The sequence below is a fragment of the Lytechinus variegatus genome, chromosome 1, assembly GCF_018143015.1.
Source record: "Lytechinus variegatus isolate NC3 chromosome 1, Lvar_3.0, whole genome shotgun sequence".
In the NCBI taxonomy this organism is placed as follows: Eukaryota; Metazoa; Echinodermata; class Echinoidea; order Temnopleuroida; family Toxopneustidae; genus Lytechinus; species Lytechinus variegatus.
The window spans coordinates 77,564,648-77,583,910 of NC_054740.1; the positions used below are offsets into that span (position 1 = coordinate 77,564,648).

The 19,263-nt window shown below is 36.8% G+C and overlaps 1 protein-coding gene and 1 pseudogene across 1 annotated transcript in view; one reads left to right on the plus strand and one right to left on the minus strand.

Annotated features, from left to right (window-relative positions):
• Positions 1-3,290: 3,290 nt before the first annotated feature.
• LOC121423821 lies at positions 3,291-15,610 on the plus strand (annotated as a pseudogene).
• Positions 15,611-16,178: 568 nt separating this feature from the next.
• Positions 16,179-19,263, minus strand: part of LOC121423812 (sialin-like) — a 34,530-nt gene continuing 31,445 nt past the window's right edge. Inside the window, exon 10 of the mRNA XM_041619312.1 lies at positions 16,179-17,882. Coding sequence (XP_041475246.1) covers positions 17,688-17,882 — 195 coding nt within the window. The 3' untranslated portion in view covers positions 16,179-17,687. The remainder of the gene's footprint in view (positions 17,883-19,263) is intronic.

Genomic DNA, 19,263 nt, shown 5'->3' on the forward strand with positions numbered 1-19,263 from the left:
ATTTACAAATTGATTTTTAAAAGGTGCTCTGTAAAAGTGTCAGTATTATGGTCTGAATTACATTTTCTGCTCGTGCTGCGCGCGAGTTATCATTGCTTTATGTATATAGTGATATATGCTTCTATTTCAGGACTATTTAACTTAAAATGAGGGATATAGATATATATATATATACACACACAACAAAAAAATAAGTCCCCGTTAAACAAACATCAATAATTTCCGAACCAATGCGAGTTTTTAATATATTTTTACATGAGCGTGTAGGAAATTTTATAAGCTATCCTCTGAGTTAATGTCATGGACGTATTTTACGTCATGCTTCAGTGAGCGCCGTCAAAAGGTAAAAATGTCACTTTTCAAAAGTCACAAGCCAAATATCATTACTTTGATTCCATTTTATTGAAACGAATTCCACATTCTCATCATGATAAATAGTCAGAAGGTTTGTAAAAGGTACTTACTAAAAGACGATTCAACTTTTTTTGCTAAATTTCACGGTTGAATAAACACAAGTCCAAATTTGCTATAATTTGATTTCTACACATTTATATCTATAAGAATGGAAGAATATGATGACAGTTATTTGTGGAAAGAGTATTCCCAACAATATTCATCATTTCACGGTTCAATGAACATTTATTGAAAACAAAAAATACGATTTTCAAATATTATAGGCATGTATTGTTTCATTTCGGTAACCGAAAATGATCTTTTTTCAACTTTTCCATTATGTTCATGACCAATTAACATGCTTCAATGATTCAAAGGCGTTTAATTAAACATTCACGCTTGAATGAACATGTGGGATGTGATTAGCTCTTTTTTACGTTATTGGAAAGAATGCAATTTTTTAACTCTGGATATCTGTCACAAACCTCCTTGCATAGTTGATTTGATTTTTATGAAAATTCCGATGTTTAATGCATCAGTGAGCACACAGTATTAAAAAATTATGCAAATGAGAAGAAAGTTTAAGGCCTTTGCCCCACTCTGTGCCGTATCGAATGATTATTTTGGTGTGCGCGCCTTTCGGATAGTGTTATTCTGAAGCCATGTGCGAAGTTTCATGAAATAACTGTTGGAGGAAGTAACAAAATCGTCCATGAAACAAACACTCATTTCATATTTGTTAAAATTTTGACTTCCTCTCTCATAAACTTGTGTACATTATGGGTGCTTATGTTTAAGAATAAGTAGCCCCTTATTCAATAGGTTGGAACTTTTTTTTCAAGGCTGTCTTTAGCAATGTAATTGGCAGTAATGTTTATCAATCTATGGTCAGAATTCTGTGTAAAAATGAAATCGATTTGTTTATTTATGGATGAGTGAGCACGCATCAAAGAGGGAAGATTGGTATTTTCAATGTCACAGACTCATTTTAAAGGGAAATAAAGTGCATATTAGGGGCAAATTCGGTTTCAAATATGACTTTAATTGCTGTTGTTTTTATCATCCATCATTTCTATCACCACACACTTTCTGAACTTTAAATATTTTCATGGTTGAGCGAGCACATTCGAAAACCTAGAATGAATACTCTTTATACTGCATAAATGCATTATTTTCCTAACAACTTGTCATGATCAGTTTAATCTATGGAAAAATCAGTGGTGGATCCAGAATTTTAAAATGGGGGAGGGGCCTAGTCGGGGGAGACATCAACATTTTCAAATTTTAACATGATCTAACAAGTTGTAGAAGATACTACCATAAACCCCAATGATGATACGTCACAATACAGGGGCCGCGGAAAGGTTTTCAAAGTGGGGGTGGGCTGACCATGCAAAAAATCACAATCGTGTGGTCATTTTTACTTTTTGTACGTGCTTTTGGAAAAAAACAGTGTGGGGGGGGGGCTAAAGCCCCCCGCGGCCCCTGCAATACATTGTGCTCACTCAACCATGTACATACGATATCAAAATTGTGTGTGGAGTGGCTAAATGATGGATAGTAAAACAGCATAACACCATAAAATTCACCTAAAAACAACTTTTGCACAACTTTTTTTTAGCACAATCTAAAAATCGACTCTTGTGACTTTCAAAAATTGTCATTTTTAATTCAATCTTTAATTACTCATGCATGATAATAAATATTTCGTCATCATCACGGCAGGCATCTTATGGTAGGCCTAATGATTACTCACCATTACACCCATCAATAGCCCGGGTAACTGACTTCTTAATTGAGAAGTAACGAAACCGCAGCGTCGTAAACTATCCCTAGATTTACCATTTTTTTCATCCGTTTAGTGGGACCTTAATATAAAATCGATGTCCTGCCAATGTTGAGAGCGAATAAACTCGACTCCCAAGTAAATTATGTTTACCATCCTTCACAAATCAACTCAAGAGGGAGCGAGAGAACGAACCTAATCAATCAATCTTTACAAATACGACTCTACGATCCATTTCACCTTTTTTCGACCCGGGAACGTTAAGTCGATGAAATACAATTTAATTTATATCAAAGGATGTGATGCGATTTGATGCGGTAAATTCATTAAAAGTTACAGGCCATGCTGAAGCTTTACGGAATTCCCGACGGAATTATGTAAAATTCCTTTCTTTGAATCTGGTATTGGTAATAAATAATTAAGCCCCAAGTGCAAGCCGGCTTACTTTCGTAAACAATGAATCGCGTTCCAGTTCTCAAAAATAAGTCTGATCGGGGGTTTAGAACAAACAACATTCGACCTCTAAAAATTTCGAATTACCATTCTGAACCTTAAATGTGTATTATTTTAATGTTGCAGACAAATATGGTAATCTGTTTTGAGGGGCAGCTCAATGGCTGGCCCAACTGAAGGGAAAAATTATGGAGGAAAGGGGAAAATAGAAAAAGGAAGAAAGAGAAAAATGAATTCAATGACAAAATAAATGAACAACCCGATCCCTGCTTGTCCCAAGCGCCGATTTATAGAAACTAGATGTCAGGATTTCAGTAACTTAAAAAAATTGTCAGTGAAACTCATTGACAATATTGGCTAAATGGGGATTTTTGTAAGACAAATATATTTAGGGGGTATTTTATGCCATAAGAGTACGAAATTCGTTTTGTGTCTTAGTTTGAATTTGAAAATAATCACTTTTGAACCATTTGATATATCACAATGAAAGTGGAATTTGATCACAACTGTTTCGATCGTGGAATCCAAAATTGAAAATAATTAGTATCAGAATTGAAAAGTAATTGACTGGCGGGTTTTGATTAAGGGTTCTCCCTCCCAAGCACGTATCGTTCCCATGACAACCATCTCCCGTCATTTCTCCTCCCATAACGGAAAATGCTTCCGATCTAATCAGATGATCGTTTGGGATTCTCTCATTACACCAAAGGAGTATCTAACAATGGAGGTGAGGAGATTTATCATTTTACTTTTATCTTGTTTTATTATATTTTGATGAATAGATACGCAAATATTTATGCCTATATTTGAAGATTTATACTGCTTTATTTCATTTTAATCAACTTCATTTTGGTTCATCTTATTCTATTTGATCTAAGTTTAATCGAATCAAGTCGAATCGAAACGATTATTTGTTTGTTTTCAATAGAAGTTCATAAATACCTATTTACTTTTCAACAGCTGAAAAATGAAATCTTGAATAGACATTATTTTCGAGATATTAAGTCAAATCTGCCTATTAATGTATGTGACTAGATGATTACTGCCAGCGCGTAGCCCGAGCAGAAATTTTGATATACGCCTGTCGCCTGATCGGAAAGGGACCTGTTAAGAACTGTTCGCAGTTAGCCATGAAGATGATCCATATTTCAACAATTAAATAATGCGACCACGAAGCGCGAGCTGAACATTTTTGATATTCCGACCTGAAATATGGACATTCTAAGCACTTTTGTAATTATGAACAGGATGGGTATAGAGCTAAAAAAAAATGAAAAAAAAAGAAGGAAGAGATTTAGACCTAAGAATGGGACACTCTTTTCATGTTTTGTAATTCATGAAAAGGATGAGTAATTTGGTATCTTCCCATATTAATAATATGAGCGTGAAGCGCGAGCAGAAAAGTGTTGATATTCTGATAAGAAACTGGATAATTTAAGCACATTTTAAATAAAGAACAAGCTGTCTATCTCAATAAACATGCGTGTACATCTTTTAGATTTAGACCTATAGGCTCTTGGCATTCTGAATACAATTTTTAATGATGGAAATCAATAGTGCCAGGGCGAACCGCGTTCTGAAAATATTTGATATTCCAATATGAAAAGGGGCAATTTAAGCACTATTTTAAGCACTGTGTAGGAAAATTGTGAAATGAATTTGGATCACACTTAAATGATGCGAGCGCGAAGCTGGAGCTGACATTTTTATTATTATTTTGACCTAGGACTGGGACACTTTTTGTCATCATATGAAAATGAAGACTTTCTTCTCATTCCTCTTTCTAAGCGCGAGATGAAACTCGTCGATATTTCCTTCTGAAAAAGGGGAAATCTCGTTATTAGAAATTCATAAAAATGTTATTTTCTTATTTATTAATACAATAAACCTAATGAGAGCGCAAAGTTTGTTGATAAGGCCCGAAAACTGGACATTTAAAGCATTTTTTTTAATTATGCATATGATGCATGAGTTGATAAATATTTAACAATTAATACGATCGAAAAACGCGAGCCGTTTTTTTATAAAACTCACGAAAAGGGATTTTACATAATTCAACAATAAATTCAACAATATGTTTTGACAATCATTCCTAAAAATTGATATTTTTGAGAAATTTATGAAATACACGAAGCCAATAAATGGAGAGTTTTGCGTTAACATCATGTAGGTTAGTCTTGAAAAGGACTATTGGTCCATTTGGATTTATCTTTCTGATAGTAGCTCTTAAAAGAATCATAATAATTATACATATATTCCCCCAAAACACTCCATACAAACCTTCAATATTCATGAAGCCAATAGTTACTTGACAAATGAAAATAATAAGAGGGCGCAGCTCGAGCTGAAAATGTTGACATTCAGACCATAAAAAACTGATATTTTTTCAGAGCAATATAAAAAAATTGTAAATCAAACAAAATAATCAAAGCTCGATGTCCGATCTGAAGTGTGTTTTGTATATTGAATTAAAAACTTGATATTTTAAGCTCCATATCATCCTATTGAGCAAGATATTTTTTCCATCGATCAGGCGATGCGAATGCGAAGCACGAGCGAAAATTTTATGAAGTGGCAGAAAAGATTTATTCACGCGTCTTCCTTCTCTTATTTCATTCACTAGTCTTCCTCCTCTTATTTGCCCTTCTTTCCTTTTTTTTCTTTCATTATTTCCTCCTTTTTCTCATTTCCTCCACCTATGGGGGTGGGGGGAGGGACCTCGGCCTCTGGATCCGCTTATGTTAATAAAGTTGATTTTGGTCAAATTATTAAATAAGAGCGTAGATGTGCTCGGAATATTTTCAACAAGTGTTAGTCTACCAGCACTTCAACGATTAATAGGAATTCAAGATGTAGATGTGCTTTAAAGTGGATATTTCTTACCAGTGCCCCTATTCTAATGTTTATTTATGTATTATTTATTTATTCATGTTTCCTTTATAACAAGCAGGGTAGTCCCATTCAAGCCATATGCCTGCTTTACGAGGGAGCCCTGCTATCAATCACCACTCGAACATTATACAATCACAATTTTACCATACAAAATTAAAATACATCATATACCGATATGGAATGAGAATGTTTTATCCATTTCCTCCTCTAAGGTTATGTTCTCATCGATCCTGCTATGGATGTCGACGGCAATAGCTTCTGCACAAGGGGAGTGTGTAGGTATGTACTAGCTTCATCTTTCAGTTTCATATCGAAATGACCTTTAGGATTTGTGCCCACACTTTTTTGGGGGCAGCATGTACAATCACCCCCCCACACACACACACACACCCCCACACACACACACACACACTTTTTAAGATAGATTTTGTTTTTAATCATCAAATGGTTAATACTACTGTTAAGATGTTGATTCATCTTTAAATGCAGTCAAAGTGCTTAAATGACCCAATTTTGCATTATTAAAATGCAAAATTTCTCGCGCTCGCGGTCGCTCCGCTCCCACGCTCAAGAATTTGTCCGTGACAATACTTATACGTTTAGATTATTGCAAAGGTTTCATCTACTGCATCATGGGACATTAGTTATAAAAAGCCCATTTATGAAAATGTGATTCCAATGACTTTCAATATGATAATTTTATCATAAACGAATGAAAACATCCTTTAAATACACTTTCGTGAATATGGGAGGGGTCATCTGGTATCTTTGTGAAAGCGGGGATTTTGGCCTGCCATATTCTTCAAAAGTATACGATGCATTCTTGGAGACATTGCTCACATCATTGCCGTTAATGAAATATTCATCTTTACAATTTTATCCATTTAAAGGAGAATTTAAATCACAGTAATTAACACAACAATGTAATTAATATTTCATAAATAAGTTCTTATTCTCATCTCACCTTTGACCAGTGAGCAAATGAGTTTTCATTTAACAAGACTCGGCTATTTCAATCCCTATTTGCTCTTTTTATATATTTCTGCTTCATACCCTTGTAAATTTTACGTTATTGTTAATATACCCTTATCCTCCTCTGTATTTCATACACTTAATTTAAAAGACTGAAGCAACGTTTTAAGGCTCGCTAACTCCGCTTACCGCCGCAATTTCTTCCATAATTACAATCCCTTGAAAGACAATTTGATAATCATTCTGTTTTTGCTTCTTATAACTATGGAAAATTTGCTCGCTCGCATTTTGATACTAACTGTAATCCCGTAGTTTACATCATAGCAAATCCATTAAAACATAACCATCGTTGTGATTACCTTCAAGTGAAAGGTGGTAGTATTACACTCTAAAAAATGAAGTGCTAATTTAGCTCTTAAAGAGCGTGTATACTATTGACTGCACTTCGGAGTGCTGATTTGTCTAGTTAAAAAATGAAGTGCTAATTTAGCTCTTAAAGAGCGTGTATAGTGACTGCACTTCGGAGTGCTGATTTGTCTAGTTCAAATTTGAACTAGACAAATCAGCACTCCGAAGTGCAGTCACTATACACGCTCTTAGCACTTCATTTTTTAGAGTGTATCACGCAGTTATACAGGCCTATATAATATATCACTATACATGTAAAGCCCGTGATGTGATAATTGTACACCACTTGAAAGAGGCTTGGGGCAACATTCTTTCTTCAACTCACAGAAAATTGGCTGGCTCGCTATATGCTCATTCGCCACATTATCCAATAATCACACCTCATGAAAGAAGATTTTGGTCATCATGTCTTCCAACTCCTGAAAATTTGCTCGCTCACTTCGCTCGCTTGCATTTGGATATTAACTGTAGTTCAGTAGTTTATAACGCAGCAAGTTCATCAGTATTATAGCTAATTCTTAGAGGCCTTTAACTGAAAGAGAAAGGGATTATGTACGCGGTTAGATACCCGGATACATATATTCTTAGGTGTGGGGTGTCCCCCAAATTTGCGGGCCTATTTGATTTATTTCACTGGGTACTTCACAGCTGTAGGCCCGTATATGCCCCCCTGAAAAATGCATTCTGGGAGAGTTTCATGGAAGGACTTGTGTCTTGCGTTTTATCCAACAAGTCCTGTTTTATCAGACAGTTACCATAGGAACTATGCTTCTTAGCCAAATCAAAATCAAAGAAAGTTGTGAGATCTGACAACTTGTCAGACGATAAGTGTTGATGAAATGCTTCTCTTGCGATCGCTTCCTCGGCTTTCAGATCTACCCGAGATCACTATTATTGTGTGGGTAGCGTATCAAAATATTTCTTAAAGTTTTATCTGATCACAATTCTTTATGCACCTTAGTCTTGTACGTATTTTTCTCTTTAATTATCAAAAATGACTTATAGGTTGTACCAGTGGAGTGGCTTTTTCAGGTTCCTGCTACTCGATTGAGCTGAAGCAGGCTAATTTCTCCACCGCCCAAGCGTCGTGCACTTCCGCCGACCAGCATCTGATGTACATCGAGACCGACAATGAACAGGCTTATATTCAGCAGATCATCTCGTACAGCTACCCCGGACAGGATTTTTGGTTGGGACTCACCAAGGATGGTAGCAGTGACACCATCGTGTGGCTGGATAACACGAAACCGCCTACACGAGATGGTCGATGGAATCAAGTTTTGATGAGAATGCAGCGTGTTTCAGGATGAGACGAGATCGTGAATATAAATGGCACGACAAAGATTGCTCAAGCCAGTTTGGATACATATGCGAACTAGAGATGGGTAAGTTCTCCCCCGTTTCATTGGTTGATTGCAAATCGTATTCCAATACTTGATTCTCTTATCGTTTAGTCCACTCCAGTTCTTAACATTCTCTTCCCAGTTGATTTTTCATTTTTTTTCTAATAAAGTAGACGGAGTGGGGGGGGGGGGATCTTGCAAAGTTCAGTCAGCACCGAGGGCAGCAAAAGTATATTTCGATGAGGGATTTTTAACAAGATATTAACCTAAAGTTTAGTGGTTGCGACTCTCGTCTTTCAATCGGAGGGACGTGGGTTCGAATCCCAGCCAAGACGTGTTTTCCCTCAGCAAGAAATTTATCCACACTGTGCTGCAGGTGAGGTGTCTACTCCCAATTCCACCGCGGCGTTCTCACTTTTCACCTGATATTACCTGAAGTAATTGAGGTACTATAGTCATGCTTCTGTGTGTATTTTATTTCTAAAAAAAATCGCATTCTATTGAATGATTTCCGTTGATTTTACGATATCTCTTCTAACAGATGCAACTACTTCAGTCTGTGAAACGGTAAGCCATGGCGAGTCGTGCTATTTCTTCGTGAGCACATTTGCCAACTATAAAGAAGCAGCAGCGGAGTGTGAGAGCACGTGGAACGCACATCTTGTTTTTATAGAAAGTGAGGAGGAACAACAATTTTTGGTATCACAGATTCTTCTGGTAGACAACCAAGCTGACTTCTGGATAGGTATAGTTAAACGACAAGTCCCCCCCCCAAACAATTGATTTGAATAAAAAGAGAAAATCCGACAATCATAACACTGAAAATGTCCTCAAAATCGGATGTGAAATAAGAAAGTTATAATATTTTGAAGATTTTGCTTAATCTCACAAAACAGTTCGTATATGCACATCCTGGTTGGTATGCAAATGAGATGACTGATAACGTCACCCACTCATTATTTCTTTTATATCTTATTATATGAAATATTTTAATTTTCTCCTCCTTGTCAAGTGAAACAACGATAAATTCCTTCCTGAACATGTTGAATTAGCATTGTTTAATACAATATGGTTTAGTCAAGTTGTCACATCACAAAAGTGGCGCATGAACACACCTTAAAAATGAAATATTGTATTATTCAACAATAAAAAAAAAGAAATAGTGAGTGATAGACATCATTGACTCTCTCATTTGCATGTCACTGAGAGGTGCATAACAAATGTTATGTGAAAAATAAGCAAAAGTTTAACATGTCATCACTTCCTTTTTTGCGTCTGATTTTCACAAAAATTTTCAGTGTTGGTGCTTATTCAATTTTTCTCTATTTATTCAAGTTAACATTTTTTTGTGGTGTGGACTTCCTTTACAAACTATTTTGTCAATCAAATATCTACGATATTACTGATCTGCGGCTGATAAGTTTCTGCCAAAGACACTTTGTTTCTTTTTATGATGAAATTATCAAAAAATCATCAACCCTTCGAATGGCATTAGAGAGTTTACGATAATGACGGTACCTCTAGACGATAAACGGGGGGAATCAATGCAATTCATTGGCAGATCGGGGGGGGGGGGTCCGGCCCGTGCCCCTTCTTTGATAGCCATAAAATATATTTGTAGTGGACATCGGGCATAATAAAGAACCCTTTTAGGTCGTCAACACTTTCTGAACACCCCTTCCCTTTGAAAAATCTTGATTCTGCCCTCGAATGTTATTACAATCGGAAACTCATCTTGTGCATGAGGGAATGATGCCAACTGCCGTCTTTCTGCTTTTTTATGGCATTATTCAGACAAAATACAAGCAGTGTTAATTCTGTGAATAAAACATAACGGTGCGCTATAGAACATTGATATTGGTACGACTAGAACATTTAACATGATTGCATGTGTGATCAAGATTGATATAGGCGTTTTAACTTGGCATGCTCATGTAAATCGTAAACTCACTGTCCCGTATTCTGAACTCAGGTTTAAATTAAACCTTGGTTTAAAGTTTGGAGAGCCAATTGGGGCACAAATCTCTATTAGTACATGTTCAATTTATTAACTCCTGTGACACTCAAATCATTTGTAACTGTCTCAGAATGATATCTGAAATATTTTCTTCATTACGAAAGCAAAATGAATCAAAATAGTAAATATAAGAAATAAGCAATATAAGCATTATTTGTTTTATTTTTGGCTCCCAATAATTTTAGCACAGACTTAGACCATGGTCCAAGTTAAACCCGACTTCAGAATACGGGCCACGATGGTGATCCATTATGTTGTCGTCTTCTGTGGAGCCCTGAGTCGGGGAAGAGATTATAGATCACAATACACACATTATCACACCTAGTCTGTATTAATCACTTCATTACTGCTAGGTTGATAATAATGTTTGCAAAGAGTGTAAACACTGTAGGGACATCGAACACGTTCATGTATTGATCGTTTGGAAACATGTGATAAAATTATGTTTGGCCATGCTACGACGAACATTTAAAAAAATATGCAATATGAACACGCCAGCAATGTTGGCGACAGATACATTTGAATATAATAATGACAACAATAATAAAAGGTAGTCTCATCATTATCGACTTCAACAGGACCATGTCGAAAAAGCAGTGTATATAATGAACTTAGTATCCTGTATAGAGATGTTTAAATAACTTTTAAAAAAGATAAATAAATTGATTAATTAATTACAAATTAGTGAACGATTGCTAATCTGCTCCTTGAAACAAGAAGTTTAATCTGATTTGCTACAGCTAACGTGGAACTATCAGTTGTAAAATTGAAACATATTACAGTATTTGTAATTGATCGCAAATATTTTCTTGCAACACCCCCTTAATGTAAGAGTCGTGGTGTAGCGGTTCTGACTCTCGCCATGCAATTAGAGGGTCGTGTGTTCGAATCCCACCACGGCCTAGCGTCCTTTGGCAAGGCGTTAATCCACACTTTGCCACTCTCCACCCAGGTGTTAAGTAGGTACCCGGTAGGATGCGAAAGCCTATGTACTATGCCTAGAAATTGAGTCTTTGAACTCTAATTTGTTGGCATGCTCCCCAGGGAGAGGAGAAAGTAATACATAGTGAGCGGGCATGTCAGGATCCGATGAGCGGGGTAATAATAATTGCGATGTAAAGCGCTTAGAAACAAAGTGTAATAAGCGCTATATAAATGTAATATGTGTTGGTTGTTTCATTAATTCATCATTGTAATCATTTTACATGGATTTATCCAATCATAATTATCGTGTATGTTTATCATATTTAATCCAATTATGCCAACTACATTGAATCCTTTTTACCATGTGGCATATATACTACGTATATCTTAGGATTAATCAAGTCCTCTCTTGGGTTGAAAACATGGAGCGATGGAAGAGAGCCTCAATATATCAACTTCGAGTATAGCTCCTTCAACGAAGGGACGCCATGTTTCCGGATGAAGAGTAGCAGTAATTACGACTGGCATGATCGTCAATGCAGTTTCACATTCTCTTACATCTGTGAACAAGAAGATGGTAATTAAAACCCGGTTTCATGAAACATGTATCAATGAAAGATTGCTGTGATATATTTGAAATTATCCAATCAAGCGCATATTTACCCTGATGGTTTATTTCCAGTACGTCTAACGGCAATTCGTCCAATTGTCAGCTCGTTTACTATCAATTGGTCTACTATCAGTCCGTCCACTATCCACATGGTCAAATTGCCAATTTTTCAACTCACCATTTCGTCTTCTAACCGATTGGTCCAATAGCTATTTAGTCCATATACCATTTGGTCAAATTGGACTAATTGTTAATTGTGCAAAATGAAGGAAAATGAAATTGATATTAGACCAACTGGTTATGGGACGAAATGGTGATAAGATTATTGATGATTGGACCAAATGGTTGTTAGACGAAATGTTGATGGACGGAATGGCATAAGAAGGGCCTAGACCATGTGATGAGTGGACGAGTTGGCATTAGACGAATTGGCAATTTACCCTGATGATGTTAGAGTTGTGGTGGTACTGTGGGGACAGTGGGAGTGATAGAGGTGGTGGTAAGTCGATGGTGGCGCTGCTGCTGCTACTGTTGCTGATGATGCGGGTGAAGATGCTTGTTATGGTGCCGTGGAGATGGTAAAGTTGATAGAACTCCTATATTGCTGCTGACTATGGTGCAGGGGCGGTGGAACGCATTTTCGTTTTTTTTTTTTTTTTGGGGGGGGCAAAGCCAAAAATGGGCACTTACATGTTAAACTGCATGGGCATTTTAATGCAAACTGATATTTTCACCATGAGATTATCTTTTGTGTGAAGAATTAGTATGTTTGTAACAATTAAGTTGAGCAAAGTCTTTTTTAAGTAATTTCTGATTGATAAGATGGCGCTAATTACTGTAAAAATGACATCCTTGCGAGATGTTGCGAGCGCGAATCACGAACTCATACATTTGGACATATCGTGTAAAAACGACTGCATTTATAGTGACTCATGAATAAGATACATATCTCATCAATCGAATAATGCGAGCGCGAAGCGTGAGCTGAAAGTTTGTGATATTCTAACCTGAAAACTGGAAATTCAAGATTTTTTTTTTATAACCAGGAACATAATGAATACTTAACCTGAATAAACAATAATTCATGCGTGCACGAAACACGCCCCAAAATTGGGAAAACTGGACAGTTTAAGCATTTTTGTTACCATGAACAGGGTGAACGGAGTGCCCCACTGCCACCCCCCCACCCGGTCCCGCCGCTCCAGATATGATGACGGTGGTGCTGTTTGCAAAGATAATTCATGCCGATGGTGATGACAGTGAAGACACTGAAAACTCACGATAATGTCGTTGGTGACAATGAAAGCATAAAAAATCTCTAATACTATGTTTATATCGTCTTCCCTCCATAGCATGTTTAACACCAGTTGAAAGTAGCTCAAATGATAGTCTCACGTCGACATTAACCAATGGTAAGTTGATGTTTTACAAGCTCAAATGCCAAATATACTCATCCTTAATTGAGAAAAAAAAATCACAGAAAAGGGTTTGAAAATACACTTAAATACCATTTCTAGACACCCTCATCAATTTATCTCTGACACTTTAGTAGGCTTATTCAAGATCCATTTCGTTTATCAATTTACTGATGCCATGATTTTCCACTGCCCGCTGAATTGATTTTCAAATGAAGATTACAAATGGTCTCTGTTTATATTATTCAGGGTAGGCCTCGTGATCGGTTGGGGGCACACGTTGAGATAGGAATACGTTTTAAGTTACATGTTAAAATAAAATAGATTGAAAACATCAAGAATGTTTGTATTGTAATATCCATAGTCAACTTTCCCCTCTATCCTCCTCCGTTCTCACCCCACATGACTTTCATTGTTTTGTTTGACAAAAGCTGCTAAATAGTAAGGGTTCCTTTATTTCTTTTAGTATTGTAAATAAAAATATTTATATACACAGAGAAGGAATCGTCCACGGAATCATCAACCGAGGACACAGCTGAACCACCAATCGAAGAGGAAAGTCCAACCATAAAGCCACAAGGTCAGTGTTTAAATCTATATTATATTTATGTATCGTAATTCACTGAATGATTCACGCATTTATTATAAAGAGAGATAAAACCCAAAATGCTTGCGATGCATGTGCGAGGCCCAACAAAAAGTGGTAAGGCGACAGAAATGCCTTTCATATTACAAATTCTGATAGATCATTGGTAAAATGTTGATGACAATGACGAAAGTGATGGTGGTGTTGCTGATTAACGATGATGATAAGTTTTCATGATAAAATATCTAAAATAACTTTTTTTCAATACGATATCAAAAACATTGTTAATTTATCGATTCATCTATCTCCAATCCAAATCACTACAGCTGGAGAGTCACGGTCTTCATACATCAGATCTATGGCAGATAACCTATCCCTACCTGATGCAACAGTTCTTTCTAGATTTAAGGTCAACTCCATAATAAGATGCGCTGGATTATGTAACGAATTATTAGAATGCACCCATTTTACACACATGATGACATCATCCACCTGCCTACTGGGAGATGGTCGGGATCTTCATTTGGAGGGATTAGTGCCCCTAAGGGCGCCCGCTCTTTCTCAGTGTCATCGGGTTCTTAATTATTCAATGACTGCTTATTGGTGTACCCTACGATAGAGAATATTATGATTTGACGATAAGAGAAAAAGTATTGATAAGGCTGATATTCCTGCAAGAATTATGATTTGACTATGAAAAAAAAAGATTTTTGTTTTATTAGCCTTGATCATGTTGATAGTGTTTACTCTATCCTGAATTTGTTGTAAAATGTAATGATTGCCTGCCAGGGAAAAAATATGCGTGGGGGGGGTAGTTCCGTAAGGACGTAATTGTACATTCACGTCATCTTAATGATCCGGAGTCCTTTGTATGATTTTAAATGTATATTGTTCGAACTAGAATGGATCAAAATAAAGCAAATATTACGAAAAGATGATTGCCTGGTTATAAATTAAATCTATCACACCCCTAACGAGCTCATGCTGCACGACATCCATATGAAATGAATACAGATCACACGCTTTTGTAAAATTTCTTTAAGAAATATAACAATTTCTTATAATTCATTTTATTGTTCTACAAAATTATATAAATACTTGTATAAAGACGTATGAAAAACACACACTGTTGAAAATGAACTATATACAAATGGTCTTTTAAATACTGTGATTAGGAAGCACCTTCAATATCAAACTGATTAGGCCTATATCAATATACAAATGTTATACATAATACATCAATATTGCTTGATAAACCTATTACTCACACGAAGCACAAAAAATGTAATTGCACAGATGTAAAGATACTGTCCGGCCTTGTACCCGTTATCACATATTTTTTTTTCTTTGCGTCTGCAATGTTGCCATCATAAAATGGCAGTCAACCAAATACAGCCAGGGGCCGAAGTCACTTGATCCTGGGACCGAAACAGGGTTTCCCCCTTCACAGCACGTCCTGATGCAAGCTACATATAGGGTTGTCATCCCCAAAGGAAGCCTTGTCAGCTATAGGAGCCAAGCTAGACAAGCTAGTCGGGAAGCTAGTAACCCTGATTTCTAACCTCTTGTTGCAAATATTAACAAAAATCAGTGGCAAATGCGTCTTCTTTGATTTTTTTTTACATAGTTTGGCAAACAGGTTCACCTTAGTAGTTTTCACACAAGCCCTGTGTGAACTTTAGGACATACCCAACACATACCATACCGTCTTGTTTTGAGGAGGCTATATTTTGATGGTGCGGAAAAGTGTTTTAGCGACTTATTGTCCCGGGGGGGGGGAGTCAAATATATTGCTGTACACACCTGTGACCCCCCAAAAAAACGCGTTTAAAGGGGTGTTCTTTTTCAGTTTTGGACGCGGTCCGCGCGTGTACTCAAACTGATTTTTCAAGGAAAAGGGTGGTTTTGAAAGAGTAGCCAATGGTAAATCGTAGGGTCAAACGTATTTAGGGTATGTTTTTCCCCCTAAAGCTTTTTTTAAAGACTAACCAAACGTGTTTAGGGTTTGTTTTTTTTTCCGCAATCTTTTTACCCGAGGTCATATTTTGGCGACAACTTGTTTAGGGGCCAAAATGTAAATAAAGCCCGCGAAAAACTTGTTTAGGGGGTTATTTTGCACACAGAGAAAAACTCGTTTAGGGGGTGTTTGGAAATTCCTTGGTCACGCGCGTGTACAGCAATATATTTTACTCCCCCCCCCCCCGGCTCATTGTATTAATTAGACAATGAGACTAGTGAGGTTTTTGACACTGCGCGCTGTGTTGATATGATATTGCCGGTGTTGATTGTAAGGGCTAAACACCCACTTATTGTAAATGGGAGACCATATTCTTTGGTGTTACTGTGTTGTAGTTATCAAACGTACAATTAAAATATCTCTGTGTTACAGGTTAAACAGCACAACAACCACATCCCAGAAACTAACTACTCTAAAGGTTAAGATTTCACAGATGCACCAATGGAGGTTCACCATGAATTTGAAAAATGAGGGCCGGAAATTAAATCATATTGGTGTCAAATGTTCAACCCAGCAAGTATTTGGCATGAACCAATAATTTAGTGTTGGCATATTTGAGAGTGTTGATTTTATACTAGCGGAATAATTATATTCGCTAAATTATACGCAAGACCACATTCCTTGCGTTTTCCCTATGGGCCACTAAACTAAACATTCTAATTTCTGCATTATGCACAGAAAATAGTTGATGATCATAATTGTGTCGTCATCATCATCAAATATGAAAATGATGATGTTGGTTAAGATTCTCGTTTCTGTAACATTAATTATATCCATATAAAAAAAACATATTCAACCAAGGAGTATAAAGAGTGTCTAATACTATATGATAGTTATTTTGTATAATATCTTCTTTAGCTCAAGAAATCGTGAAAAGATGAGTTTACATTCCCATTTTCAGGATAATTGTCTACATGTATAATGGGATTTGCCTCTACCTAGTGTACTGCTTACATGATTTACAAACTCCTTGATAAGACTTGTAGGAATAAACTATATATGCATCATTGTTCGATTGGAAATGGGGTTTTCAGTTTCCCGGATGTTTTGAAGAACAACTGGAATGACAACTGGAATACTTCGAATGAAATGTTTATCCTTTTGTGTACAGAGTTTTAACTACTACCGACTGATACAAATCTTCTTGCGATTTGATGTCTCATGATGTCATGCATATCGCCTTGCAGGTGATTGCCCGCAACTCACCCGCTACAAAGTTTTGATCATGTTCAAAACTTTCAAGCGTGCAAATCAGACTTGCGTGCGCTTCTGCGAGCAACTGCATGCGAGATACTATCAACACGGGCGACCTGCGTTTAGCAAAAAGTCGTCCGCAAGGCTTGCACGGAACGATGTGACAGAGCCTTGTTCCTTTTGGGAAAAAAATGTTGTAATTGCTGAGTAATGAGCAGAATTAGCGAGGCATTCTGTAGGCGAACTAGTCTTCTTCCTAGTAAAAAAAAATGATGCATGATAATTCGTGTACGTGATTTTCAGAATACTCGGGATCCTGTCTGGATCTCATCCTTTCACACCGTTTGGTGTACGTAAACTATGCAGAAATGATACATCTGAATCTAAGATGGGACGAAGGCAGTAACCTTTGCTTTTAAAGTCTTTGTCTTGAACGTATTACTCACTGTGGCTAAAAGAGTTTTAACCCCAGCTCTCCTCGGGTTAGTCATGCAGAGGTACAGTTGTCTTGTTGGCTTCAGAGGACATACTGTCTCTGGTTTGATTTTCAGGGGAGCATTTCATCAACATTTTTTGTCCGACATATTGTCAGATCTGACAATTTTCCTTGAATTTGATTGGCCGAAAAGCACTGATAAACTATGGTAACTGTCGGATAAAACGTCCGACAAGTCCTTTCATGAAACGCTCCCCTGGAATGATGTTTCTTTGGATGGTTGTCCGGAAGTTGGTTGTTCTAGAGATGAGTAAATTGTCTTGCCCTTGGCCCATTCCTGCTCCAAGCCAGAACCGAACAACTGGAAGAAGATGGCACCGAAAAGGCTAAGTCCTGCCGTTAGGTAAAAGACTCTCCTCCATCCTTCTGGATCACTCTGAAAGAAAAAAAAAAACACTTTTTCTAAGTTTCCATCCCTTCACGGATTTTTATCGAAATAATATTTCTTTAAAGGCCATCCCTTCACAGATTTTTATCGAAATAATATTTCTTTAAGGTTTTTTGTGCATTCCGCAGCATGTAACTCGAGAACATCTCTTTCCTACCGATTTTCTCTCTACGCAATCATGATTAAATACCCCCATCTACTTTATTTCCCCTCTCTCAAACCCCTTTTGTTCTTATGTCTTCATTATCTCACGCCCCCACCTCATTCTCTCCTCTTCATGCCCATTATCCACCAATCTCTCTCTTTCTCCTTTTCTTCTTCTTTGCCATTAATCTAAAGATTAAAGCATTCTGCTTTGACAAAAGATTGTTTGCGGCAGACAATTAATCAGTTTTATACATCTTCTGCTCAGTCTTTTGTTCATCTTCACTATACCATCTCATAAAACAGTGATTGATTATGTATCGCCCAAAAAAAGTTCATCAAAGCAGAATGCTTTACATTTTTAATTAATGGTCTCATCTAAGGGGGGGGCTAAGTTCCTAGTTGTATTTCTTTAAGTTTTACTTATACGTGTTCATTTTTCTAAAGACCCAACTCTAAAAGCGAGTTATGTTTTCTTTAATAAGTGCAAAGCCACCCCCCAAAAAAAAAAAAAAAACATAGAAATATCGCAGGAGGTGATTAATACCCCGCCCTATGGCGTGCATTGTAATGCAGTTTTGAAGACGTTTTGAAACGTCTTAGAAAATATCAGGGGAAGTAATTTGATACACAAGGAGTTTTCCTGCATTTCTGTCTACAGTATGTGGTTACCATGGCAACACAATTTATAATTTAAAAATGTCTTGCACACTGTCACCTCGAGACCAATGTGAATGCCAAATTTCTTGAGAATTGGTTAAAAACAGACATGACAGAGGGAGTAGTTCTAACTACAAGATTTTTGCCAAATGATGTTACCATGGTAACACAATTTCCAACACATGCGAAAATGTGTTTTGCACATCTTTACCCCCAGACCAATGTTTACACACACCCAACTCCTTCAGCCTGTTGAAGCATCTACATTCAGATATTTTGGTGCATTGGGATTTCAGGACAAACAGAATATCTGTTCAAAAAGGATCTGGGTCTAAAGAGTAAGCAAATGTAAAAGGAGTTTGGCACTTGTCTTTAAAATTATATCAGAGCACTTTAAATTCGTAAATTCTGGCATTTTGACCCATTTTTTAAAACTGTTCTTGCAGTCAGATTGTTTGGAACATACCCTTTTTCTACTCCTTATACAAAGACAAATGTCTGGAGAAAAAAATCAAGGCTTTTGTCCATCGTGTTCACATCCGAACTATTTTTGACGCTAACAGAC